This window comes from Coloeus monedula (assembly GCF_965178545.1).
Source record: "Coloeus monedula genome assembly, chromosome: 18".
Taxonomy (NCBI): Eukaryota; Metazoa; Chordata; class Aves; order Passeriformes; family Corvidae; genus Coloeus; species Coloeus monedula.
In genome coordinates this window covers 4118270-4144750 of record NC_138798.1, presented here as the reverse complement: position 1 = coordinate 4144750, position 26481 = coordinate 4118270, and the positions used below count along the sequence as shown (strand labels likewise).

General features: G+C 53.1%; 2 protein-coding genes across 2 annotated transcripts; one reads left to right on the top strand and one right to left on the bottom strand.

Annotated features, from left to right (window-relative positions):
* Nucleotides 1–498: 498 nt before the first annotated feature.
* On the bottom strand, nt 499–11610 carry ACAD10 (acyl-CoA dehydrogenase family member 10). The gene is made up of 14 exons (XM_082293190.1): nt 11535–11610; nt 10714–10935; nt 10082–10230; nt 9332–9526; nt 8016–8174; nt 7567–7726; nt 7049–7190; nt 6694–6762; nt 5769–5950; nt 5063–5213; nt 4003–4148; nt 3316–3489; nt 2537–2886; nt 499–787 (listed from the first exon to the last, which is right to left on the bottom strand). The coding sequence occupies exons 2-14, from the start codon at nt 10868–10870 to the stop codon at nt 710–712; spliced, it is 2112 nt and encodes a 703-aa protein (XP_082149316.1). The 5' UTR covers nt 10871–10935; nt 11535–11610; the 3' UTR covers nt 499–709.
* A 43-nt stretch (nt 11611–11653) lies between these two features.
* BRAP (BRCA1 associated protein) lies at nt 11654–25795 on the top strand. Its single transcript, XM_082293262.1, has 12 exons — nt 11654–11797; nt 11953–12111; nt 12650–12851; nt 13624–13813; nt 15230–15343; nt 15758–15906; nt 17786–17861; nt 18384–18522; nt 18940–19049; nt 20596–20685; nt 22485–22588; nt 23580–25795. Exons 1-12 carry the CDS (start codon nt 11716–11718, stop codon nt 23938–23940), a joined length of 1776 nt encoding a protein of 591 aa, XP_082149388.1. The 5' UTR covers nt 11654–11715; the 3' UTR covers nt 23941–25795.
* The last annotated feature ends 686 nt before the right edge of the window (nt 25796–26481 follow it).

Sequence of the window (26481 nt, the reverse complement as noted above, 5' to 3'; positions counted from 1 at the left end):
TGGGCTGTGAGGCTGCGCCCATGCTGGAGGAGCTGGAGGATCCAAAGAACTGTGCCCATTACTTTAATATTGAATTAATACTACATATAAATTGCTCATGCTCATAAAGTTACCATGGTTGTTCCCACAGTTCTCCCCTTGCTCTGGCTTCTGTGAAGCACTGAAAGCCCCCATTTGATCCAGTCTGCATCCTCCATGGTCCCCAAAGAGACCCCAGAGATCCACTGCACTCATGGGACCACAGAGTCCTCTCAGTTCCTCCCAGCTCCACGGGGCAGGCACTGCCTCACTCTGTAGTCTCCCCTGAATCCAGAGACCTCAAGTTCCTCCCACCACCAAAGACTCTTCCAGAATCTGCACGTTGCTGGAGGTTGTGCTGAATGAGGAGAGATATGCTGGTCCATTCTCTTTATTCCCAAAACCAAGTCTTGCACCCCCAGCCAGATCATTCCCAACCAACTCTCCCTGCTGCAGGACTGACTTCCTGAGCCTCATGATCCAAGGATGGATTTTGCCCTGTATTGAGCCAGGCAATAAAGGCACTAAGCACAGATAACACCAAACACCACTGGAATTGAGATGCTCACAGGCTGCAGCCTCTCCCATGTCAGAGTGGCTGGTTTGGGTCCCCATCCAAGGTTTCCTGGTGCTGCAGCTCCTGGCTCAGCTCTGGTGTGGAGAGTCCTGTCCTGTGAGCCCCCCAGGACCCTCAGCCAGACGTGGAGCTCAGGTCTGAGGGAAGTGCTGGGCTGGGATCTGCACTGTGGAGATTTTCTGCTCCAGGGACCTGTGGGAGAGAGAAACCAGAGCCCATGTGGGCACACAAAGGGCTGCAGGACCAGGGCAGGATGGCAGCAATGGGCCAGTGCTTTTCCAAATGCGCTGGGGACCCCGTGCTGGGGAAACATCCTCACTGGGGATCCCACAGCAGACAGGACAAATCACCCCTCATGCTCACAGGCCCCAAACTGCAGTGGCATGGAGGAGGCCCCAGAAGGGAGGGGTCCCAGTGTTGCTGGTTTTGGGTCAGGGAAGGCTCAAGCCTCAGGAATTTGCTCACTTGTCTGCCCTGATCCATGGCCTGTGCAGCCATCAGAGCCACTGCCTTGGCACTCTGTGCCTGGGGGATGAGGATGAGACACATCGATGGTGTGGTGCCCCTGCCACTGACCCCCTCTGACAGCCAGACGTGGCTCTGAAGGAGAAACTGAGCTTCCCTGTGCTCCTCTGGAGAGGATCTCCCTGGGGAACTGCAGGGACAGGCAACCTTTGGGACCAGTGTGGAAAGTCTGCTGGCTCCTGGTGCAGAATGTGGCAGGATCAGCTGAGATCCTGCCCTGCTCGGCCAGGAATGCCTCAGCCAAGGGCATCTGGCTGCCAAGCTCCCAGGGATGAACCTCTCCCTGGCAGTGCCAGCTGGCACAGGGCAGCCTTGCCCTTGCCCAGCTCTGGAGCACTGTGGCAGTTCCAGGCTGGGAATACTTGGCCATGTAACAGTTCTGTGTGTTATCTTGCTGTTGCAGGCAGCAAAACTTCTCCCCTGGCTTTCACAACACTTCCACAACAAAGGCTGACAGTGCAGGGATGATGCCAAGGGAAAGAGCAGTGGGATGGATGTGGAGGTGACAGGGATGAGGGGGATCTGTGGAGCTACACACAAGAAGCAGCATCTCCACAAGCCCAATGCATGGAGTAGAGAGAGTGTGGCAATCCCGATGTTTGGAGACTTGGCAGAGATGAATGTTTCGAGGAAGGGCAAGGAGATCTGCTCATCTCAGCAGTTCCAAACTCCCCACAGCTGCTGCTTCCCTGCCCTTTCCACCTTCTCAGTGGATCAGCTGCCAAGTGCCCTGACAGGCTGGTGTTTGCTGGTTCCTGCCAGAGCACAAGGGAACACTTTGGAAGGGCACCTGGATATTTTTTTGGCAGCTAAAAGAGGTTAAGTAACACACTAGAATTTGATAATATAATTAGAAAAATTAAGAGTACAATCTCGGTAGCAGCCCAAGGGTGGGGTTGTTTGCTTCCACTCACACTGTGAATGGAAGATGGGGAGGTGCAAGCAGCTCCTGCCCCATCTGAGGGACCTCCCAAGGAAGCACCAGAGGGACACAGTGAAGGGAATTAACTCAGCCTTTCCCAGGGAGAGACAGGAGTGACGTTTCCCTGGATAGGGAAAGGTAAGGAATGATCATTTCCTCCTGGACTGGCAGCTGTCAAAAAGCCCAAGCCCAGCCAAGCTCTGGGCACACCAGCAGCACGGATGGCAGGACCTTGGGGGGAGCAGCACCAGTGACCACAGCTGGGCTGGTGTTAATCTGCTCCTCTTGGAAGGGAGTGCCAGCCTCCAAAATCACTGTTTCCCAGGATATGAACTCTGCTACAGCCATAGGAACCCAGCCCTCTGCCTCCAAGCCACTGGACTCCAGGAGTGCCAAATATCTGATGTGATCAGGAGAGCCAGGACACCTGGAGGCCCCAGTCCCCACCCTGGGGCAGGTGCAGCAAAGCGGCTTCAGGACAGAAGATATCTCACCTGCAGTTCTGGCAGAGAACATGGAGTCCTTCTGGAATGGGAACTCGGAAAGTCCAGCTGGATGCCCGTATTTTCCAGCTTGCAGCAAAGACCCTGAGCCATCCCCAACAGGCTGCTGGGAGTGACCAGGGGGACTCTGGGCACAGGGGCTGCCCCAGGCCGTGCCCAGGTGCTGTAACTCCTGCTCAGGAACGGCCCTCGCCCAGCCCAGGTGCTGGAATGTCGTGCGAGCAGCTTTGTGGGGGGGAGGTTCTCAAACACACGGAATCCTTCTTTTATGGCAAAATCCCAAGCCAGCTCAGCCACAAACTCTGCATCCTTGGGGCTGCTGTCACCTGGAGCTGGCCTCCCTGGGTACAAGAGAACAGCACACTTGTTTGGAAGATTTGGTGTTATGCACTCACATCCCAAACAGCACCACGTGCCCTTGTCTGGGCCATCCCAGCAGGACTCGGGGGAACTCCTCTCTAAGGGTGTGAAAATAACATCTAATTTAATTCTGATAAAGGCTCCAAGGCCACACCTGATGTGTGCAGCCAAAGAGCACCAAGAGCTCTCACCAGCTCCCCGTGAGTCCCTTGGCAAGGCTGGTGCTGAATTGGAAGGTCTGAGAGCTCCATCTGTAGGACACAGCTCTAGGCTCCCAACTTTGGCCTCTGCTCCGCTCTCCCAGGAAAGAAAGGACCCCACAGCACAAACTCCAGGCCTGTGCTGGAGCAGGGAGGCAGCTCTGTGCCCATGGCTGTGCAGGGCACAGCTGGCCTGGCTGGGCTCCTCACCTGCCAGGGAGCCACGGAGACGTCCCTGCAGCATCACAGCCAGGCGGAAAAAGGCAAAGGCCAGGTAGAAATTCCAGTTCTCCGGGTGCTTCACTCCCATGTGGCAACAGTACATCTGGGAATACTCCTCTGCCGTGGGAATTCCCAGGTGCCCCAAGTCACACTTCCTCAAGCCTGGAAGATGGGAAGAGGTAACAGTGAGTCAGCTGACAGAGAGCAGCTCAGAGCTCCCTAGGGATGGTGTGAGCTTAGTGGCACAGCCAGGCACTTCCATGGAGACACCTGCACCCTTCCAGGACCTGCACAGCTGCCGTGCTGGCCCCATATGGAACTCTGGTTGGCAGCAGCCTGCACCCCAGAATGTACCCAGGGCAGTTCTCCTGATTAGGGTGAAACTGTGACTGACAGAGATCCCTCCTAAATGATGGAACCTCTCCATTTAACCCTTTTTCTTCTTAACAAGTGTATAACTTAGTGCACAAACCACTCCTGATCTGCTTCACAACCTTCCCACCCAAAAGAGCTGCCCAGCTTCCCAGCTGGACTGAGAGGGAGAATAATGCAAACCCAGAGCCCTTTCCAGCTGCACTGAGCCCCACTGCCAGCTGAGCTGCTTGGGCAGGAGCTGATCTGTTCTGAACTCTGGTTCCTCTGCCTGTGCCAAAGGTAACTGTGCCCCCTCTGTACCTCTGTGAGCACTAAAGTGGGCTGGCAGGAAGAAGCTCATACAGCTATTCGCCAAATCACACATAGGATCTCCTAGAGTGGCAAACTTCCAGCCCAGCACAGCAAGGACTTCTGGCCTGTCTGGATGAAAGACCAGGTGGTCCATCCTGTATCAGAGAGAAAAAGAGATCAGAAAAGTCTCCAGAGGAGGGAAAAACCCCAGGGCTCAGCAGCAGTAAGTGCTTTCAGTGCTCTTCACTCTCTTCAAAAATTCCTGAGTCCTTTGGAAGGCAGCACAAGTGAAACATTAATTTCTGCAAGCAGAGGATGGAGGTTACTCAATATTGAACTCCCTGGTTAATAATGGACTAAACTGTGCTTTGGAGAATGAAACCAAGTTAGTCAGAGCCTCAGATCAGTGGCAGATGCTACTGGACAGGGTAACCAGAAGATGAAGCAGGCAAGTCACTGTCCAGGGGATCTCCTGGTCATTCCAAAGGCACAGAGCTCCTGCCATGTGCTGTAGATTATGCACAGCCCTCACCAGTGTGAGCCCATGAGAGGGCAGGAGCCCACTGGGGAACAACCAGAGCAGAGAGCCATCCTGCCATGGTGCAGAGAGCTCCTGCAACCTCGGCGAAGAAGCCTTGGTCCAGACCTGGCACTGCAGCCCCACAGCCCTGGCAGGATCCAGCTGAGCTCTGGCAGCACAAAAGCACCACAGCATCCCTCCTCTCTGTCCCAGGCACCCCACTCCTGCAGGACTTCACCTGGAATACTGGCAGGTTTTGCCACCCAAACCCCTTCAGCACCAAATACCATTGGCAAGAAGCACCAGGGCTGATTCCTGATTACTGCAGGAAGAGCTGATGATCCTCCAGTGTTAGACCAACATTTGCAGCCACTGGGTGAAGAAACTCAATCTCAGTCCCTGGGGGATGCTGACCCTGACCCTGATCCAAAATCCAGCTTTTGGACTGTTTGAAGCTGCTGCCCCAGCCCAGTCAGCACCTTTTGGAGTTTGTGGATCATTTTACACTCAGTCCTTCTCTCCTGCCTGGTATGTGCTCCAGGGCAGTACCTGAAATCACCGTGCACCACTGTTGTCTTCTGGGAGTCAGGAAAATGCAGAGGCAGCCACTGGATGAGCCTCTCCATCGCTGGGATAACATGAGTTTCCACAGCTCGATACTGCTTTGTCCAGGTCTCAACCTGCTGCTGGATGTAATTTCCTGGAACAGAGCAATGGAGGCTCCCAGGGAAAGGCACAAAGAAAGGCTTCAAAAGGGACACAGAAAAAGTCAAACAGCCAAGTAGATCTCAGACCAGAACCCTGAGTTAAGCTCCAAGAATTTAATGGCAGTTTCCAGGGGTCTCATACATTCTTAACTGGGCACTGGATTTAATACTCAGATGGAAATAATCCAATCCTGGACAAAAATGTAACTTCTCCACCAGCTCCAGGAAGCTGAGCTATCTCTGCAGAGGGACTGGAGGGGATGCTTGGGGAGGTTTGGTCAGAGATGGCAACAAAGAAGTTACTCCTGCACCTACAGTGGGCAGAGATGGCAACAAACATGGCAGGGAGCTCTGGGAGCTAGGAGAGCTCTGGGAACTCATGGGAAACCTGGATTTAAAGAGCTCTCCACACCCTCCCACCACAGCTGGGCATTCAAACTCTGGACTGCTCATCTTCCCTTTTCTCCCTGCCCCCAGTTTGGTCCATCCTGCCTATCCCTTGAAATGCTGACACACAGGAGAAGAAAGGATCCAGAGCCTCCTCTCACCATGCTCCCTGAGGTCCTGCAGCTTGGCTGCTCCAAGGTCCAGGCTGTGGATCCTGGCCAGGACACGTGCCATGGCACCGTACCAGGCGCGGCGCCGGTGCGGCGGCACCACGGGCAGGGCCACGGCGCGGTGGATGTGGCCAGCACAGTGCTCCAGCAGGTAGAAAGGTGTGCCAAGGATGCTGGGGAAGCAAACTGGGATCAGTGGGGCTGAGGTCAGTCCTGCTTCTACCCTCCCAAATCTCACCTGCACCCTGAATGTGCCCTCCAGGCCTCACCTGCATGGGCAGGTGAAGAGCAGCCCCAGCAGCACTTGGGTGCCCACTGGAGCCCAGCTCAGGCTTTCTGGTGGCACATGGCTGTGGCATGGTCAGCCCTGGTCCCTCCAGCCACAGGAAGGTGAGCTTGGAGCCAGGCTCCAGCATCAGCTGTTTCCCTGCTCCCTGCAGTGGGTGTGAGCTGGGCTGTCGGGCTCCTCACAAACACCAGGAGCAGTGGACACACATCGAGCTGCAGTGCAGAGGCCGATTCCTGCAGCCAGCAGAGATCTGAGCCAGCTGCAGGCCTGAGGGGTGTCCTGTCACAGATTTGCTGCTGTCACTGCTGTCTGAGGTCTGGCAGTTGGAAAAATCCCCTCTTTATTGCAAACCTGGGCACTCTGAGTCAATGGGAAGCCCTACAATATTGCTTTATAGCTGCTTTTCAAAGAGAGTATTTGGATTAATTGCTAAAACAGGACACACCTAAACCAAGCCCAATAAAAAAGATCCTGTCCTTTGAACATCTAGAGGCTCCTCCAGCCCCACACTGCACAAATGCTCATTAGACCAGTGCACTTTGTGAGCTCTGGCTCCTTCTTCTCTCCCCTCTTCATCTTTGGGGGAATCTGGCTGCAGTTATCAAGCACAGAGTGAAAGCAGATTACCTTCTGTCCTCACAGAGAGCAAGCACAGGGGGCACAGGAACACCAGCTGCAGAGAGAGCCTTCAGGACCCTGCCAGGGAGGGAGAGAGGCGCAAGGGAATCAGCCCTGGAACTGCAGTGTTGGAGGCAGACACACCATATCAGAGTCCTGGGCTCAGTTTTAAATACACTAAAATAACGTGGCTGGGGGAGGTGAAAGGAGCACACCCCCATCTTCCCATGGCCCAGAGCCCCCAGACCTATCCCACACTCTGGAAAACAAGGGGAGGTCATAAATGATCCTCCCCACGTGTCCTGCTGCTCTGATGTTGAGGGAGCTCCTCTGGCACAGCAAACTGCAGCAGCGCCCCTCTCACCTGTATTCCCTTGGGACAGAAGGGCCTGAGGGGCCATCGGGAGGCTTCTCCTCCTTCTTCAGCACCAGCAAACGACCTCCAAACTTCACCAAATAGCTGCGGGTGGACTCTCCGTGGTCGAACTGCCGTAACTCCAGTGGGGCTGGGAGTTGGGAGCAGAGGGTCAGCACTTCCCCAGGTTTTCCACCCCCTTCCTGCACTTGGGGCTGAGAGCTCACCCTGTGTCCCAAACCCCTGGGGAACATGGCAGTAGCTCACGGATGTCTCACAGGACAGGAATATTCCTGGAATCTCTTGGCAACTTGTGCTCAACCCCTCCCATATGAGGAAGTCCTAAAATGTTGTTTCTCATTTCTGGGGAAGTGATGGATCACTGGAACTAGAATGGCTGTGCTGTTTGCTTGGAGATTAGGAGCCTTTCCTTAATATAATTTTTCAATCCATATGTCATATGGAAAAAGCCAATGGCTCCAGAAAATCCAGGCTTTCTGATGGAAGGGCCAAACCCCCTGCAGTACCTGTTGGATGGGCACCAAGAACATCTTCAAGGTACTTCTGCAGACGATCCTTTGGGATTTCCATGCCTGGTCTCACTGAACGAGTATAGGGAACAAACCCTCTCAAAGGAAACCCCAGATGGGTTTCCAGCTCTTTGAGTGCTGCTTCTGGATCATCAACCTGAAACCAGGAGGGAGAGAGTAGCACTGGGTGACAGCTAGAAGACAAAATTTCCTGGGAAAGAGAGAGACTTCCCTGAGGTTAAACCGGGTTTGGAGCCACAAATGAAACAGCCCAGAGCAGTCTTTGCCAGCAATCCCTGCTTTAACCCCACCACATCTTGCAGGGACAAGCACAGGTTTGGCAAGAGTCAGCCACTGCCACTGGAAAATCCTGAGCTGTTCAACCCAAACAGTTTCTGGACACCAAATCCATCCCCAAATCCCACCCTGGCTGTGTCACTTTGTACCTTCACTGTTTTCATGCCAAGCTGGGCTGCTGCCTTCAGGTTCTGGCTGCTGCTGTCCAGCAGGATGGATTCCTGGGGCTGGACACCCAGGTGCTCCAAGCACAGCTTGTAGATCCCAGGATTTGGCCTGGGCATCCCTTCCTGATGTGCTTCAACCATCTACAGCAACAACAGATGGATTATGCATGAGCCTGCTGTGCCCACAAACATCTGGGCAGTGCTGGAAATGGAGATGGGAGGGTGGGAAAGAGACTGGTTTAATTAGCGTGAGAAATAAAGGACATGGAGCTGGATGGGGACTGTGTGGGTGCCAACTGCCTTGGCTGTGGCTCCTCAGCTCAAATCAGCCAAACAGGATAAGCCAGTCCTTGGATGGGAGATATCCAACGAGATGTCCCAGTGTGGGAGACTCACTGGCCAATTGCTCAGTGCTGTCCAAGGAAGCCTCGGATGGCAGCACCTTCCAAAGGCTCTGGAAAAGCAGTGTCCTGACCACTGCACCCACCAAAGCCACCTCCACAGCAGCTGTGTTGACCATAACCATCCACCAAAATTTGGATCAAAAAAGCTTTGACTCAGTGTCTGAACACTCCCACTGCTCTCACAAGCATGAACAATCCAAGCAGCCATTCTCCTGCTCTGGTAACACTCCAGGAACAGGAATCTATAGGATGGATATAAACCCACTGCTAATGGAAATCCACATTCAGTTCTTTTTCCCCCACTAATGGCTGTGACACGACTGTTGCTCCTGTTCCAGGAGCACCACACACCAGAGAGGCCCTGGGTATTGGAGCCTTGAGGTTCGTGGCTCATCTGTGTCATCTCTGCAAAGGTGAAGGGTGTTGGGAAAGGAGACTCTGCTGCGAGAGGGGTCCTTGCTGCTCACCTCACACAGGTCAGCACATTGGGGTCGTGGTTTTTTTGGAGTATAGGGGGTGCTTGGCAATTCTTTGAAGAGTCCTTACTCTTTTAGAGCTTTTTTGTTTGTTTTTTAAAGCAGGCAGGGCACTGAATAATAACATTTATTTCTTGTCTGGTGTTTCAGCTTGCAAGCCCTTTATCTCCATCGCTGCCCGTGCCTCTTACACAGAGACTCGTGGCTGTGTGGGCACTTTGCAGTGGATTTGCAAATGTCACTCAGCTCCTCTCCAAGTGCCTAGCAGGAATTATGTCACGAGATGTTTTCCCAGGCTGTTCCACTGATGTCAACCAAACTGTGCTGCTGCTCATCTGGTACCTGCACTTAAAGAATTTCAGCTGCTGCTTTTACAGGTGGAGGAACAGAGCCCCATTTGGGATCCACTCAGACTTACCACATCAAAGTGCTGTTGGTCTGGGGGCAGAAACCTCTCTCCATCCCCCAGGCACAAATTGTGGCTCAGCAGAGCTGTCTTAAGCCCTTCTGCCCGGATACACTGAGCTGCTTCTGCCATTATGGGGAGCTGTTTTATCATCTCATTTCGGATTAAATCCCAGAGAAAAGAGTCCACTGGAACACGGACATTTGCCTGAGGAACACAGAAACCCCAAGAATGATAATGGGCCAGATAATGGGGTGAAAATAAGAGTGGTTGGGTAGGCAGGGTTGCCTGATCATCTTATCTTGCTGTCCTGCTTCCTCTGGCATCAGAAGGCAGGCAGGGGATCTCCCAGCTAAACTGCTTTGCCCAAATAAACAAATGTTCTCACATCCCTAATTCTACAGCAGAGATAAAGGGCTGGTTTTGGGAAAGAGAAATCACTGGGACTGTGCCTGCCATGGGATCAAGGCAGGTTAGAGACAAACACTGACAGACCAGCAGGCAGGAAAGGAGTCTGCATTTTAGACTGAACTGTTTAAAAAGGACTTTATTCCAGTAGGAAATTAAGGCAAATTCATCTGCCTGCCCTGCCCAGGTACCAGGATAATGGTGCAAATCTGCCCTGTTCAGACAGCAATGCTTCCTAGATGGAAAATCCAGACCCTTCAACCAAAGGATTTCTTTTTAAAGCTCCTCTTTCCTCACTGGACCTGTTTCCATGCAGTCAGGAAGCATAAGGAGAGCAGGGGGGAGTTGGCTTACAATCTCAAAGCACTGCTGTCCCAATTCCTGCAGAAACTCCACAGCTGTCAGCTCTCCTCTGGAATACTTGAGAGAGAGGCTGTTCTCCCCTCCAGACACTGCAGCTTGCTGGATGGTGCCGGCTGGAATACAGCTCTGAGCCTCCCAGTCTGCACGGAGAACAGTAGGGAAGACAGGAAAGAGCATCAGCAGGACTGGGAAATCAGCTTGGAATCCCTCTGAGGTCTGATGTGCTGGCCTGGGGTGATTGACCCAGCCCAGAGGGAAGAGTTTGGGCATTCCAGGAACTGCAGCACCTCATCCCTGTGTTCAGTGTGGAGAGTTCCTGAACTCTGGTGACCTGTGACAGGACCAAGACAATGCCTGGAGCTGTGCCAGGGCAGGGTTAGGTTGGAGATCAGGGAAATGCTCTCCCCCCAGAGGGTGCTGGGCACTGCCCAGGCTCCCCAGGGAATGGGCACGGCCCCGAGGCTGCCAGAGCTCCAGGAGCGTTGGGACAGCGCTGCCAGGGATGCCCAGGGTGGGATTGTTGGGGTGTCTGGGCAGGGCCAGGGGTTGGATGGGGATCCTGTGGGTCCCTCCCAGCTCAGGACATTCCGTGATTCTGTGGGATCAGGAATGGGAATACACACCTGTGGCTGTCCTGTGAGGGGCTGGGAGCAGCACCCCGCTCTCCTCAAAGATCACAGCTTTGTAAGAGAACCCTCTGGATTGCTGCTGGGTCAGCAGGAGCTGCCGGATCCCGGCACAGAGAAGGTTCTGGGCATGGGCAGCGCTCCTCAGGTACATACTGGAAACCACAGGAAGGGCCAGGGAAACTCACACCTCAACCAAGGAGAGAGGCTGGAACACAACTGCAGAATTACAGGGGAAAATGTTTTTTTATGCACACAGAATCATGGAATGGTTAATGTTGGAGAAGATCTCCAAGATCATCAAGTCCAATGTCCCTGGATCCACCAAACCCTATGGCTAAGTGCCACTTCTGCACAGGGATGGGGACTCCACCTTGGGCAGCCACTGAAGTGTCCCACACAAAGCAGGGAGCCCCGAAAGGGGTTTTACCCAGGGTCCAAATCCCTTCAATAGCGTTGGGGATCACTCATCACTAACACACACTAATTACTGATCATAACCGGTGATCGGAGCCACATGGGGTCAGGCTCTGCTCCCGGAGAACAAGGGACACAACAAAAGGAAATCTGTGCCAGGAGAGGTTCAGGTCGGACATCAGGAGGAATTCCTTCATGGAAAGGGCTGTCAGCCATGGGGAGGGGCTGCCCAGGGAGCTGGAGGTGTCCAAGGAAGGGCCGGGCGCGGCGCTGGGCGCTCTGGGCTGGGTGACACGGCGGGGATGGGCCGGGGTTGGACTCGGTGCTCGCGGGGCTCTTTCCCCTCAGGGCCCCCGGGGTCTCCGGCTGGGAGGCGGCTCCCCGCTCTCGCGGGAACGTACCTCCAACTCTCGCGAGAAGCAGCGGCCGCCCCTCGCAGCCCCCCGCGCGCTACCGCAGCCGCCACCGCCGCGCCGCCTGCTACGTCACCGCGCCGTGACGTCACGGGGTCAGAGGGGAAAGGTGCGGGAGGCGGAAGCGGCGCCGGTCCCGGTCCCGGTCGGCGGCGGCCCCGCGGAGCCCATGAGCGTGTCCCTGGTCGTGATCCGGCTGGAGCTGGCCGGGACCTCCCCGCTGCCCGCGGGCTTCGCCTACAGCGCGGCCGGTGGGTTCCCCCCGCCGGGGGCACGGGCGGGGCGCGGGGCAGCGCGGCCGGGCCCGCTCCGCACCGCGCAGCTGCCGGCGGGGGCCGTCCCGGTGCTGCCGATCCCGGGGCTCCGCGCCCGGCGCTCCGTCCCAACGCCTGCTTTGTCCCCGCAGCTCCGGACATGGCAGCGGAGAGCACCGGCGCGGCCCTCGCCGCCGTGCCCGCCTGCCTGGAGGGGAAGGGCCCCGGGGAGCGGGCGGCCATCCTGCACCAGCACCTGGGCCGCAGGGAGATGACCGACATGATCATCGAGACCATCCAGCCGCCGGCAGGTACCGGCTGGGGCGGCGGCCCCGTGGCGGGGGGAGCGTCCCGGTGCTGTTACCGGGCGGGTAGGGCGGGGAGCCCGGGTGGTGTGGGGTGTGCGGGGCCGGAGTCGGCCCTGCGGTTTGGAAAACGGGCAGAGAAGTTCAGGAATGTGCTTTGGAATGCGGGTGACAGAGCTGGTTATTCGTGGTGAACACTTCCACTGACCTCATCCCAGTCCACAGCTTCCTCCCGACGGGCAGCTCCAGTCTCCGCTCTCTGGGAGCAGGGACAGGACCCAGGGAACGGCTGGAGCTGTGTCAGGGAGCTTTAGGTTGGATCTCAGGAAAAGGTTCTTCCCCCAGAGGGTGCTGGGCACTGCCCAGGCTCCCCAGGGAATGGGCACGGCCCCGAGGCTGCCAGAGCTCCAGGAGCGTTGGGACAGCGCTGCCAGGGATGCCCAGGGTGGGGTTGTTGGGGTGTCTGTGCAGGGCCAGGGGTCAGACTGGGTGATCCCTGTGGTCCCTTCCCCTCAGTAATGAGGAAACTTTGCCTTTGTGAAAGATGAAGCAAAAGCTGCCATGGAAGGAAGAAAGTCCTTGGAAGCTGCATCAGCTGAGGACAAAACTAAACAGGAGGATCAAAGCAAGGAGTGTGAGGCTGCTCCAGACTCGCCTTCCAAACAGCTCCCTGACCAGATCTCCTTCTTCAGCGGGAACCCCTCGGTTGAAATTGTTCATGGAATTATGCACCTGTACAAAACAAAGTAAGAATTCCTGACTAATGGTGGCTCAGGTGGGAGTGGGAGGGTGAGTTGGCCACCCCGGGGCTGTGGCTCCTGAGTGGAGACAAACAGGAAGGGTGACTCGCTGCTGGGAATGCAGAGGGTCACTGGTGTTAATGGTGGGGTTTGGGGCTGGCCCTGGTTCCCCAGCTGTGGGTGACACTGGGGGTGCTGAGGGCTTGTGCTGGGTTGTAATAGTGTAAGACAAACACAAATTAAAAAAAAAAGTACATTTGAAAGCAGCTTTCGAAAGGATCCCACAATTAAATCGTGATCTTTGGGGCCTTGGTGACAGGCATGGGGAGCTGTGTGAGGCAGGAGGTCTCATCCAGGGGTTACATTTCAATACCACTCCCCTATGATTGTGTGAGAACTCCCATTTCAGCTCTTCCTGAAAGCCACCAGGAAGAACCCCCAGATGGGCATTGGGAATAGTAGCAAACATTGCTCAGTTGTTCTAGGAATAGTGCTGAGCATCTGGGACTTGCCAGCTTCAGCTGTTTTTGTAGAAAAACAGATATCAAACTATTCCTGGCAGTCCCATTGTTCTTGGAGCTGCCCAGGTTAATACAGGATGCCTGTGATTGTTTGTGGTCACTCACCACAGCCTCATCCTCCTCCTCAGTGTGAGGGATAAAGTTTGACAGCAGAGTTCCTGTGGCTCTGTGGCTGGAGCTGTGTGTCCAGCTGTGTGTCCAGCTGTGCCCTGCCCAGGGGGAGGTGAGGTGCAGCTGTGTCCCTGCTGTGTCCCCAGCAAGATGACGTCCCTGAAGGAGGATGTGCGGCGCAGTGCCATGCTCTGCATCCTCACTGTGCCCGCCACCATGACCAGCCACGACCTCATGAAGTTTGTGGCCTCCTTCTATGAGGTGATTGAGCACATGAAGATCATCCGAGACTCCACCCCGAACCAGTACATGGTGCTCATCAAGTTCAGCTCCCAGGTAAGATGCCTTGGCTGCAGGAATGTCACACTCAGTTGCTGTTCAGGGGGGTTGGGTGGCTTCACTGGGCAGCCTGAGCCAGGGTTGCACTTACCTGTGGAGAAACAGCCCTGTCCTCCTTCCCAGAGAATTCCCGGGGCTGCTGAGGTTGGTCCCACACCTGGAAGCAGTGGATGCCATGCTCTGGCTGTCCTGTTCTTGTTGGCAGGATATTTTTCAAGAATCAGTCCATTTACAGAGCTTTCTGCTATCTCTCAGCTTGTTCAGAGTGTTGTGCTGTGCTGAACAGAAAGGAGCTGGCCTGGGGAGCTCCCTTTGTTTTAAGAAAGACTTTTCCTGCTTTTCTAAGGAGCTGGGTGGTCTCACAGCCACTGCCAGTGTGGAAAGGACAGAGCCTGAAAGCCTGGGGGGTGAATTGATACCCAGATAACACCATTTGCTCCTTCAGGCCCCTTGGACTGGGCAGTTTAAATTCCCCCCTCCAGCTCTTTTGTGGACCCTTTCACTTGGACATTCTCTTCTCCCAGCTGCACATGATTTATTTTGGGGTTCAGGGAGAGGTTTCTCCCAGCTATGAATTCTGCCTGAGAGATTTCCCAAGCCCTTTGTGCAGGTGGAGGGTTTGTGTGAGTTCTGTGCTAATTGCAGTAGTTAACAAAGATGGTTTTATATCTCTTGTTGCATTAAATTACACAGGCAAATGTATGGTGCTAAACAGCCTTGCAGCAAATCCCTAAACTTGTGCTCAATGCACCCTAAAATTCCTGTTTCTCAGGCAATTCCCTGCAGCTCTGTTGACCCCTGATGTCTGTGCCTGCAGGTAGCAAAACAAATCTCTGGGGCCTTTATTCTCCTGACTGGAATCACCAGGAGTATGGGAATGTGGCATTTCATTCAGCTGATTGCCTCAGTGCAGTGTGGTGGCTGTGGAGAGAGGGTTTGGGGTGCTCCTGGGGGAAAAGGGATGATAGATTTGGCAGGGTTTGGGTTGGTTCTGCCTCTTTTGCCCTGGAAGGTGCCTGAACTGTGAGTGGTGAATGGGTTCTCTCCCACAGTTAAACTGCTGTTCCTGACACCATCCTGCAATGTGGCCCTCCTACATTTTTGCAGAGACCAAATTTGTTTTGCAAATGCATTGAAATTGCTGACAAGGGGTAAAACAGGTGCTGAAGGGAAATCCCTAATTCCTGCTGAATGCTCCCATGTCAGCGTGGTGTCACTGCCCTGAACTCCACTTGTGTCTTCCAGAGGTGATGCCAAACCTGGCGCCAAAATGCAGTGCCTGGAGCTGGCTGAAATCCCTGCTCTGGTATTCCAGGGAAGAAGAGAGGATATGGGAGGTTTCTTCTCCTGTCCCTTGGTTGGATGAGCTGAGAGTTTCCTGTTTTTAACCCATTTTCTCTGCTCTGTGCCCAGGCTGATGCAGACAGTTTCTACATGGCCTGCAATGGCCGGCAGTTCAACTCCATCGAGGAGGACGTTTGCCAGCTCGTGTATGTGGAAAGGGCTGAAGTCTTCAAGTCAGAAGATGTAAGTTGGGTTTGGGTTTTTTTTTTTCCCTGCACTTCAGAAGGTTTTGACAGGATTATTTGGAGAATAAACCGCAAGAACAGCTTAATACATCAGCCCCAACCCCATTTCCCATTGCAGTGGTCGTTGGGAGAGTTTGTGTGGTGACTCCATTTGTGCCTCAGCTGTGATCTAAACCTGCCTTGGGTTGTAATTTAGGGAATCCACAGAGCACAGTGGGGCTGGTTGCAGGTGCAGCCCCTTCACTGAGCCCTGGCTGTGGCCCTTTGAATGCTGGGGATCACTTTCTTATCTTTCTAATAAATTCCCAACCACAGCATTCCCGTGTCGTGGTGCTGGCAGTGATGGGAAGTTGGACTTAACTGCTGGTGATGGGAAGGTGCTGAGCAGTTTCTCTCTGCTTGGTGCTTGCAGGGAGCCAGCCTGCCTGTGATGGACCTGACAGAGCTGCCCAAGTGCACCGTGTGCCTGGAGAGGATGGATGAGTCCGTGAACGGGATCCTCACCACGCTGTGCAACCACAGCTTCCACAGCCAGTGCCTGCAGCGCTGGGAGGACACCACGTGAGAGCCTGGGCTTTATTTCCACCTCTGAGGCCCTGCTTGGAGTGGGGGGGGTTGTGCTGACAAAGCTCTGCTCGTCACTGTGGGGGCAGGAATTACTGCAAGTCCTAATGTTCAGTTTTTCCCATTAAGGGGCTCCCAGAGAGAAATCTCCCCGCCAAAAGTAATTGAAGGATGATTCCCAGGGGCCTCGCTGCTGAGGCAGGGAGGGAGTTGTAGAGGAATGCTGATTATTTCAAAATACTGTAGGAGAAGAGTGTTGGGCTAAACAGCCCTGGCTGCACACACAGCCCTGCTTCACTCAGCCTTGGCAGCTTGTCCAGTCCCTTCCTTGGCATCCTGCAAATGGAGCTGGGGGGCCCTGTGGGGAGCCCTGCAGCCTTCTCTCCCACCTGGATGCTGGGAGGGGAGGAAGAGGAGGTGAGAAAGAGCAGGTGTGCAGGGGCAGGCAGGGAAAGAAGGGATGATGACAAGGTGCCTCAGTAAATCAGGCAGGGGAGGCTCCTGTTGTTCCAGGTGGGTGTGGGATGAGCCATGGGAAGTCGTGTCCCTGGCACAGGGAGACCCTCCATGGCACTGGGCAGGGCTGGGGGTTGGACCCGTGTCTCTCCTTAAAGCAGCTGTTCCTGCTGCCACTCACCCTTTCCTCTTGGTGCTCCCAGCATCCCAAATCCCTGTGGGGTGGCATTTTGGTGTGCCGGGAGCCCCCGTCTGGCACCAGGCGCGGCTGTCAGCTGGGTGTGTTTGCCATTCCTCTGGAAGCTTTGCTGGTTTACTGCACCTCAGGCAGCCACAGACACTGCAGCAGGAGGCTGCAGATCCTCCCTGTGGCTGCTGCATCCCTGCTGTCCTGATTCCTGGATTCTCTGATGGAGTGTGAGGAAAATTGTAGCTCCCTGTGATCTATCACTCCTAAGCCAGAGTACCAGAACTCAGTGAGATCAATCAGGTTTGGAGCTGTGCAGGCTGATGGGCTGCTTTGCTGCATAAATCCAAACCACGGTAAATTTGGGGCAGTGGAGCATAGCTAGTGCAGGAGTGAGATCCCAAATAGCACTTAAATATGGAATATACAATTTAAGCTGGACTTATGCTCCCAGTCTGAAGAAATGACAAAGGAAAATCCCCGTTCTCCTTGCTCAGGCACCGTGGATGCTGCAAGTGCCTGAATTTTTGTAGGAACTGACTGCAGCCCAGTTGTCTCCTCCCTGGAATATTCCTGGGGCTTTCCCAGCAGCTAATGAAAAATATATAGACAGTCCTGGCAGCAGGATGCAGCCTCAGTTATCCCATTCCTGGCCCAAACTGCCGCTGCTCCAGGGCTGGACACAGCTTCCTTCTGGTCTGGGGTGTTCTGTCTCTTTGTGGCAGCACTGGGAGTTCCAAAAGAGATAAAAGATCTGGATCTTTGGTAGATCCAGAAGAGATTCCTGCTGCTGATTCTTTTAGGGTATAGTTATGGGGTGTTCTTCCTGGGAAGGCTGAGATTGAATCCTTTGGGTTGGGGTGGGACTGAAGCATCTCCTCAGGGTTGTTTTAAGCACTGAGGTGTGTTTGCAGAGTGTCACTTGGCTGTCCTCAGCAGGGTAATTCCGACACCCTTCCTCAGTGTGTAGCTTCTGTGTAAATCCCTTGGACTGCAGCAAAACCAGATCCAGCTGAAATGTCTTTGGGAGAGCTGTTCTGTGTTCTGTCACCAGCTTAAAACCAGTAACTTTGCGTGGAATGAATTCGAGTGGGGTAAATGTGAGCTGGTGGGTGATACAGGGAGCATCCCGCTGCACAAGGCACTTCCCTGGAGCTCTCTAGCTCTCTTCTTAATGACTGGAATGTGGAGATGTTGCTCCCTGTGTCTCATGATGTTCTTGTTGCCCTCCAGGTGCCCTGTGTGCAGGTACTGCCAGACTCCAGAGCCTGTGGAAGAGAACAAGTGTTTTGAGTGTGGAGTTCAAGAAGTAAGTAGGTGGGTGGATGGTGAGATCTAGCCTAGATCTGACTGCACAACTGCTTGGGTTGCTTTGGGCCTTAATTCTCGGGCTGATTTTGGGCTGGTTTTACCAGCCAGTGGGGTATCAGCTTTCCTTTTGAGTTGCATCAGTGCTGGGAAGGGGTGTTTCCTCACAGGTTTCCTGTTCTGATGAATTTCTGTGATTCTTAGGAAGATGAGTGTGACAGCAGGGAGCTAACCCAGCCTGCTGGTGGTGGCCCTTCCAGTCTGTGCCCTCCAGAGCTTGCTGGGATCCCTCATTCCTTAGCCAAGGCCACTCTCCCACCTGCTGGTGATTTACCCAGCCCCTGCAGGGGTGTAACTGCCTTTGATGGGCCGGGACCCCCTTGTCCTTGGCCTTCCCAGAGGAGGGGGAGTGGGAACCCTGCTCGTTCCTGAGGGTGTGACTGGAGCAGGGGTGGGTCACGCTGTCTCAGGGTGCTGCTGCCCCCCCAGAGCTGCCCCCCAGAGCTGCCTGTGTTTGTTGCAGAACCTGTGGATCTGTCTGATCTGCGGGCACATCGGCTGCGGGCGCTACGTGAGCCGCCACGCGTACAAGCACTTTGAGGAGACGCAGCACACGTACGCCATGCAGCTCACCAACCACCGCGTCTGGGACTACGCCGGGGGTGAGCCTGCACTGCCCTTTGGGCACCCTTGGGAGCAGGGGCTGAGGCACAGTTTGCTGGAGATGGAGGAGCTTGTGTCCATGCTAATCCCTGGCTTTGGGGAGCAGCCATCTCTGCTCTATCAGCAGCTTTCCTGGGGCTGGAGCAGCTGGAGGAGGGAAAACGGGACTCTGTCATGAATTAGGGCGGTCCTACAGCATCCCCGGAATGTTTTTTACTCCCTTTCCATCAATTTGCCCATGGCTGTTGTGATAAATACCCCATAAGGTGGCTGGGAGGAATCTGCTAAAGTAGAACGAATCCCTGTGGTGTTGGGTTTGTGCCTTGCAGAGCAGCAGGGTCTGGGTGGTTTGATTGTGCTCCATGACTGGGGGTTCCTCAGCTCTGAGTGCCCATGGTTGGATTTTCTCTCCCCAGACAACTACGTCCACAGGCTGGTGGCAAGCAAAACTGATGGCAAGATAGTTCAGTATGAGTGTGAGGGGGATATGTGCCAGGAGGAGAAAATTGATGCCTTACAATTAGAGGTAAATATTTTCACTTGTTGGACTCTGCGTTGTGGAAGTGCTTCCAGCCCCACCATGACCACTGTTCAATCCCATCAGCTGAAGCAGCAGATCTGCTCCCAGCCTGGAGGAATTGTCTCCAGGCAGGAGCAGAATGGGTTTACTGCTTTTTTTTCCCATTTTTTATTTATTTTTTTTTAAAGCCTCTCCCTGGCTCTGCAGTGCTGATGCAGCGCAGTGTGAGCTGGCTGCAGTGTCGTGCTGTGGTCACTGGTAATTGAAGAGGAGCTGCTTATGCTGCTGCAAACAGGGGGCACTGGAGGGAGAAGTGGGTCTGAGTCACTCCCTAGACCATTCCTAGTGGCTCTGTGGCTTGGGTTCAGAGCCAGGATCTGTGTAGAGCTGTTAATTTGGATAGTTTAGCTCCCAAACTGAATGAGGGTGCAGGAATCCACAGCTGTGTGCTCACCAAGGTGAGCACAGAGAGCTTACAGTCTGCTGCCAGCCCTGTGCTGTTCCCTTCTCTTGAACAGATGATTTATTTATTTTTTGTACCTGTTGCCCAGCTTCTCCTCTCCTAACTAAAGGAGAGGAGCTTGAAATCCCTGCTTCACTGAGCAGACACTGCAGCACGATTTCAGCCGCATTAGACACGAGGGTTTGTGAGGAGGAACAGCCCACAGAGACCAGACTGGAGGAGCTCATTGCTCACATAAATATTTGGTTGCTTTTCAGTGAATTTTCTGAATAACACTTAGATGCTAACCCAGCTAATTTTAACCCTTTTTTCCCGTAAGGTGGTTGCCTAAAGCGTGTAAGTTCTCTCTGTCTTACGAGATAGAAATATTTCAAGAGAGAATGAATTTGGCGGAGTGTTTTGGCACTCAGAAATTACTGAGAGTGATCAAGGCTCTGTGCATGTTTAATTCTCTAGTGAATTCCTAATTTGATGCTTATTAGCCTGATGAAAAGGAGTAATCACCTTTTTCAACCTTCTCATGACTCATTTGTGGAACTAAAAGGGAAAAGGTGGGATGTAGGGCATAGATCCTTGTTCCAGTACCAAAATGGTGTTGGAATGGGCCATACATGTTGGAGAAGAGTAATTGGGAATTACAGAGAGTTGAGGGTGCTTTCCCAGGAATCTTCTTATAGGGAAGCTGGATATGTACATTGATCCTTCTGCTTTGGAGTTTGGGCTGTGGGTGGGAACTCTTCCCCTCAGCCTTTGGGGTTTCATACTCTCAGGGCAGGGATGGGTGATGGTTCATTTTCCTGCAGACATTTATTGCTATTGCCATGAAAAATCTGTCTCCTCCTTAAACAGTTCTTGGCTTGATACGTTCACTTCATCCTTGTGCTCTGAAGGCTTTCCTTAATTTCAAAAAACCCAAAGTGATTTGGTTGGGAAATCAAACTGGTGAAACCCTGCACTGGATCTGCAGCTGGGATGTGTGTCCAGAACCTCCTGATTTCATCTGGTTAAATTGATTTGGGGATTGGATCCCTTTGGGCTCCTTAACCAGCAGGGCCACCCTGACTGCTCTGTGTGTCTCTGTGTTTGTAGTATTCCTACTTGCTGACAAGCCAGCTGGAATCCCAACGGATCTATTGGGAAAACAAGATTGTCCGCATTGAGAAGGACACAGCTGAAGAGGTGAGCTCTGCCCTGGGCCTGGGGGAAGGGTCCTGGCCCTGTGCAATGGGAGAAGAAGGAGCTGCTGGATCTCTGGTTCAGCCTGGGTGCTGTGTGACGCGGCCTTGCACAGCCTGCTCTGCTCCCAGCTGGGAAAATTGGCTCCAAGATGGATCTGTCCCTTATCTGGCTGCTCCCAGGGAGCAATTTGCTGCTCAGTGGTGCAGAAGCAGGTAGATTGCCACGGAGATTGCAGCTTGATTTAAATGTGCTGCTGGGGAAATGCAGCAGTGGTGGAAGGAGCGCGTGGTGCTGCAGGATCCCGGAGCCATCCGTCTCTCCGACACGGATCTCCAGGGAATGTTGGTGGAGCAGAGACAATATGACTTTAATTTGCTCGGCTGCAGAAGGTGGAACTGTCTCTGTGCTCCAAATGCATATTGATTTGCCCTTTCTTTTTGATCCCCTCTCTCTCCTCATCACCCTTTGGGAAAAGTTCAGAGTCTCCTCCTATAAAGCATCCTGCAGGCAGGACTGCTTCAAAATGTCACCAGGAAAAATCCAGGGAGGATATTCTACTGCTTTTTTACTCTACGTAGATTCTTTCAACCAGGTTTAAAGTGAGTCAGGATTTAGAATTGAGTCCTTAACTTTTTTCAGGACTTTTAATTAACCATTTAAGTGTCTGCAGTTATGTAAAAATAGAAATTGTGACCATTGAAATAGTGGTCATTGACCTTGTTCTAAAGAACAGTCCCGGAAATCTTATGGAAAGCCCTATAAAAGGAAAATATTTTATCAAAAACCATCTTTCAAGTGGCCAGGAGACGCAATCCACAAAGCAGCTCCAAAGTGAAACCACTCTGATCCATGCCCCAAACATGGTTTCACGTTTAAAGATCCCAATAATTTAATCCGTGGCACTTGTTCCGTTAAGTCTTGTCTGGATTGGTGCCACCATGCAGAGTATTCCATTATCAGTACTCAGGCTACTTCCCCAAATTAACCATCAGCTGCACAAACATTCCCTGATTATGGCTGGAAGGCTTAAAACCTGCTCTCCATCCACGTGTGCTGACACTGACATTTGTCCAGACTGCTCCTCCAGGAAAGCATTTTCCATTAAATCCCTGCCCCACTGCATGTGAGCACCGATAGAGAGGAAACAAGAATTCCTGACTAAACCTCCCCTAAGTCTCATTCTGGAGGCTTGTCACTTGGAGAAGGAGAGCTTGGCTTTCTCCAGGAGCAGCACCTGGAGTGGGGCAGCAGAGGGAAGAGGAAGGCCGTGGCCAGTGGGTGTTTGTGTTTGTGTGAGGGAGATATTGGTGTCAGTGGGTCAGTGCCTTCTGACAGCTCTGCTGAGTCAGCCCCGAGCAGGGCAGCCTGTTCGTGTTCACACTCAGACCACATTCTCTGAGGTTTAGTTTAAAATGAGCAAAAACCCAGCCTTGTAACGCCTCAGGGTGGAAATCTGAGTTTGCTGCTGGATCCAGAACCACCAGAGAGTGGCCAAAGGAATGCTGGATGCAGGCAGGAAGAAGTTAAGGAGCTGCTGCAGCTTTTGGCAGTGCCTGGCATGGATCTACAGCCGGAGTTGCTGTTCTGTGGGAGCAGCTTCCACGGCAACGTGGCTCCTTGTCTGGGATCTGAGGGTGACACAGGGGGTCCTCAGCAGAGCAGAGCCTTGGCTCCAAGCTTTCCTTACCTGGGGACAGGAATTGGTCAAAGTTTAGAAACCGCTCCAGAAAATGGAGTGTCCTGACGAAAGTGCAGCGGACTTTGAGCTGTTGGAAATGCCCCTGTGTTTGTTTTTACAGATTAACAACATGAAGACCAAATTTAAAGAGACCATTGAGAAGTGTGACAGTCTGGAACAGCGGCTCAATGACTTGCTCAAAGAAAAGCAGTCAGTGGAGAGGAAGTGGGTACCGCTGCCAGGTTTAGTTCCATGGAGCCATTAAAACACCGTGCACTGACATCCAAAAAGAAAAAAACCCTGCTATGCTGGGCAATTTTGAGCTGTTTAAGCTGGAATACTGAGAACATGGCTTGCTTTAAAAAAAGCTCTGATTTCTGTAGGTGTTCACAAATGGGAAGTGTCTGAGTGAGCACAGCTTTGGGGCCCTCAGCTCCCTTTCCACGCTCTGCATGTTCAGCGTTCAGGGATCCTTCCTCTCCTTGCTCCAGGGAGATGCCAGCCTGCTCTGCTGTTGGTGGGTGCATCCAAAGGGATGAAAGGCAGCTCAGCAGAGGCCTCACCCAGCACAGAGGAAAATACAGATCTTGGGAAGTGCCTGGAGGAAAGATGTCGAGCCTGGCAATTGCTGATCCGTGTGCTCCCTGTGTCCCCTGTTCCTCCCAGCCCACATCCTGTCCAGCAGTCCTGGCTGGAGCAGGGAGCACAGGCAGTGAGTGAGCAACAGGCAGAGGAGGGTGCCAGCAAACTGCCAGGGCAAAAGCAGGGTTTTGGGGAGCAGGAAGCCCTGTGTGTGAATCACAAGGCTGATATCCTTGTGGGAGCATCTTCCTTCCCAGGGAAGTGGTATTTTGAGGGTCTTGGAGTGTGGCAGGAGGCCCCTGACTGCCCTCAGATGTCTCAGGCTCCCTTGTGATCCCTGTGCCCTTTTTGGCACCCATTCCAAAAGCTCCAGGTGTGTGTCCAAGGTCAGTTCCACCTCCCAGGCACATCCTGCCTGTTGCCTGTGCTGTTGGCTTTGGCATGAGATGGAATTCCCTGACCTAGGTGGGATTTCAGAGTCTTCTTGTATTGCCTCCCCTTGCCCATCTTTGCTGGAAAACCAAATTCCAGGTGTGGTTGGTGGGCTGGGGGTCTGTTGCCCAGTGAAAAGCTGAGGTGCTGTTTGGTCTGGGTGGGCAGTGCTGCTGTCCTGACTTGTGCTTCTCTCTGCAAGGTGTTCCCAGCTGAACAACAAAGTGGCAAAACTCTCCAACGAGCTGAAGGAGGAGCAGGAGCTGAACAAGTGCTTGCGAGCAAACCAGGCCTTGCTGCAGAATAAACTGAAGGAGGAGGAGAGAGTGTTAAAGGAAACCTGTGAGCAGAAGGACCTGCAGATCTCCGAGATCCAGGAGCAGCTGAGGGATGTCATGTTCTACCTGGAGACGCAACAGAAAATCAACCACCTCCCAGCTGAGACCCGCCAGGAGATCCAGGAAGGACAGATCAACATTGCAGTGGCATCTTCTGCCAGCTCCTCCACAGCAGGCACGGGCAAACCTTCCTCCAGGAGAGGCCGTGGCAAGAGGGGGAAATGAGAACAGGAATTCTCTGCTCCCACCCTGGAACTGGCCGTGCCAGCAGCAGGCCAGGCTCACCTCGGGACTCGGGCTGGGAACACCCAGCTCACTAAAGCTCAGCTAGAAATTGTCTCCAGAGCTGCTCATAAAACTGGCTGCCAGTCAGTGGAGGTGTCTGTGGTATTTAAAAGCATTTCACTGCACTATTTAGCTGTTTTTAGGCAGATCTTGGTGACCATTTTGCCTTCCCTCCTTTTCAGAGCCCCTCCTGTCATGCATTTGACTTTCTTGGAGAGTGTTTTGGGGTGGGGGGTGTGTCCATGTCCAACATCCTATTCCCTGCAGGGATGCTGTAGAGTAGGCTCAGCCCAGTGTGTAAAGCTTCTCCAGTTCTTCTCCTGGATTAAAAGTATCCTCAACTAAGAAGTTATTTAATAAACAGTGTAAATTAGGTTATATACATCTCCTTTTTGTATGTGCAGTCCTGACACTGCAGAACTGCCTGTGCAGGAGTAGAACTGTAGTTTGGAAAGAAAAAGGAGTGAGGTGTGGAAAATAAACCATCTTAGTGGTGTAAGAAACCAGGCAAGTCCTAAAGGCCAATGGGCTGGGAATTTAAAGGCTTTTAAAGGACTTTGCTCTGATCTCTCTTCATTTTAAAGGTGGCCTTTGAGTGGCCAGTGGTTGCTGTGCTGCCTGCAGGGCAGAAAGGGTGGAAGTTTTGTGTTCTGGATGCTGTTTAACGTGGTTATTTTACAGGTATTTTACAAATTAAATAGAGTCATCTGTGAATTGGGGAACACATTCCCAGCATTCCAACACTCCTGGAGCAGGGGGGGTGTGTATCCCCTGACCCAGTGGCACTGGGAGTATTGGTGTAAGCTCAGAGCTGTTCTCCTCAGAGCCAGGTGAGGAGAGGGACAAGCAGAGCCTTTTCCAAACTCTCTTCCCACATTCTCAGAGCTCCTGGTGCTGGCTCTGTGGCGGAGCCGGGGGCGCTGCCCCTCCACTGGATCCTCAGCAGGAGCTGCAGCTCTTGGTTCCAGTTCCTGTGCTCACCAAAACGTGGCACTATCCACAACCTCAGCTGGCAAAGCTTCCATGTGACTTGCCCCAAAGGGACACGGGTCCTGTAAGGGAATTTTGTGAACAAATCTGGTTTGGTTTGGGTTTTTTGTTGGTTTTTCACTTAACATCTAAGACTCGATGCTCTGGGGTGGGAAGTTTTCCCTGGAGAAGTGACTGTCCTGGTTGCTGTTGTGCTCAGAATCAGAGAATTTAAAGGCTGATCTTTTGTTAAAAATGCCAGGGGAGTCCCCAGTTGTCTTTCCAGGCCACAGGATGATCCTGGTCTTTGTTGGAACAATCATGACCTTAGTTTGGAACACTGAAACAGCTCTGGCTGAGCAGGTCCAGCCTGGAACACGGGCATGACACAGGCAGTCCTTTATTGCTAGAAGTTGTTCTTTTTTTGGCCCATTGAAAGGGACAAGTTCCAGTCCCTGGAATGACCCCGGGAAGGCGGGTGGTTCTCATCTGCTTCCTGGCTGCATGGACTGAGAGTGTTGAACTTCCTCCTTGGAATTACAGGGTGCTGTTAGTGCACTCTGGGCATCCACTGCTTGGCTTTGGAGATCTGCCCCCACCACCTGGAACTTGGACCTTTTCTAACTTTGTAGCAGGAATGTACACTCACTTTTCAGTGTGTGGATTGTACTACCAGGCTTCTGCCTTCTGTAAATGACTCTAAGGACCTAGAGATGTACAGCACGGCTTGCTCTCCTAGAGAAACTATTTTATTTAAGATATATTTTTACACCATTAAGATCCTCTGACCTTTTGCTGAAGGCTTGCTTTGTGTAGAACACTAAAGATGCTGTACTGTATCTTGGAATTCATTTTCAAAAAATGTGATGGAAAATTAAACCAGCGTGCAGTTCTTTCTGTGTGTGTGTTCCACTGGAGGGGAGGGAGGAGGTTATTTTGGAACTCTGATAGTTTTTAACTCAAAAGCAAAGCTGTCCAAATGTGTTCTTGGTCATCTTTGGACTGGGGAAGTTGGGCTCAGCTGAGCTGATAGGAGCAGATAAGGCTGGGCAGTTATCTCTGGGTAGCTCTCGCAAGAAAAGCAAGAATTGTTGAATGCTTTATGTTAAACCAAATCACTCTCAGTCCTTGAGTCCCCTCCAGCTTCTAAAACCATCCCAGGTGCCCAGAGACCCTGCAGTGTCTGTCTGGGTGTTTATTCACTGCTGTAGATCATCGGGCTCCCCCAGCCTCCCTCCCTTGGGAGACTTCCCACGAGGAGCTGGGGCTTGCGGTGAAGGGAAAAGTCCCACGTCAGGCCGGTCTGTGACTCTTCCTTACCCATCATCCGGCCCCACAAGTGCCTGGAAAAAGCATTGGCCCTGGGACCTCAGCCTGTGGTCAAGTTCTGACATCAGTAGCTGGAGCAGCAGGTCAGCCCTGGCCATGACTCACTGTCACCACCACAGCAGGAGGCTGCAGCAGCGTGAAACTCGCCAGCACTGAACAGCTGAGATTGGCCGAGCTCCTGCT

What these genes read in the sequence shown, in the direction of transcription:
- ACAD10 (XM_082293190.1), bottom strand. Translation starts at nt 10,870, where the DNA reads ATGTACCTGAGGAGCGCTGCCCATGCCCAGAACCTTCTCTGTGCCGGG. An exon ending in TCTTGGTGCCCATCCAACAG is followed by an intron (nt 7,191 to 7,566) that starts GTACTGCAGGGG and finishes CCCAACTCCCAG; the next exon opens with CCCCACTGGAGTTACGGCAG. An exon ending in GTTCTCTGCCAGAACTGCAG is followed by an intron (nt 788 to 2,536) that starts GTGAGATATCTT and finishes TCTCTCCCACAG; the next exon opens with GTCCCTGGAGCAGAAAATCT.
- BRAP (XM_082293262.1), top strand. Translation starts at nt 11,716, where the DNA reads ATGAGCGTGTCCCTGGTCGTGATCCGGCTGGAGCTGGCCGGGACCTCC. An exon ending in CTTCGCCTACAGCGCGGCCG is followed by an intron (nt 11,798 to 11,952) that starts GTGGGTTCCCCC and finishes TTGTCCCCGCAG; the next exon opens with CTCCGGACATGGCAGCGGAG. An exon ending in CAGCGCTGGGAGGACACCAC is followed by an intron (nt 15,907 to 17,785) that starts GTGAGAGCCTGG and finishes GTTGCCCTCCAG; the next exon opens with GTGCCCTGTGTGCAGGTACT.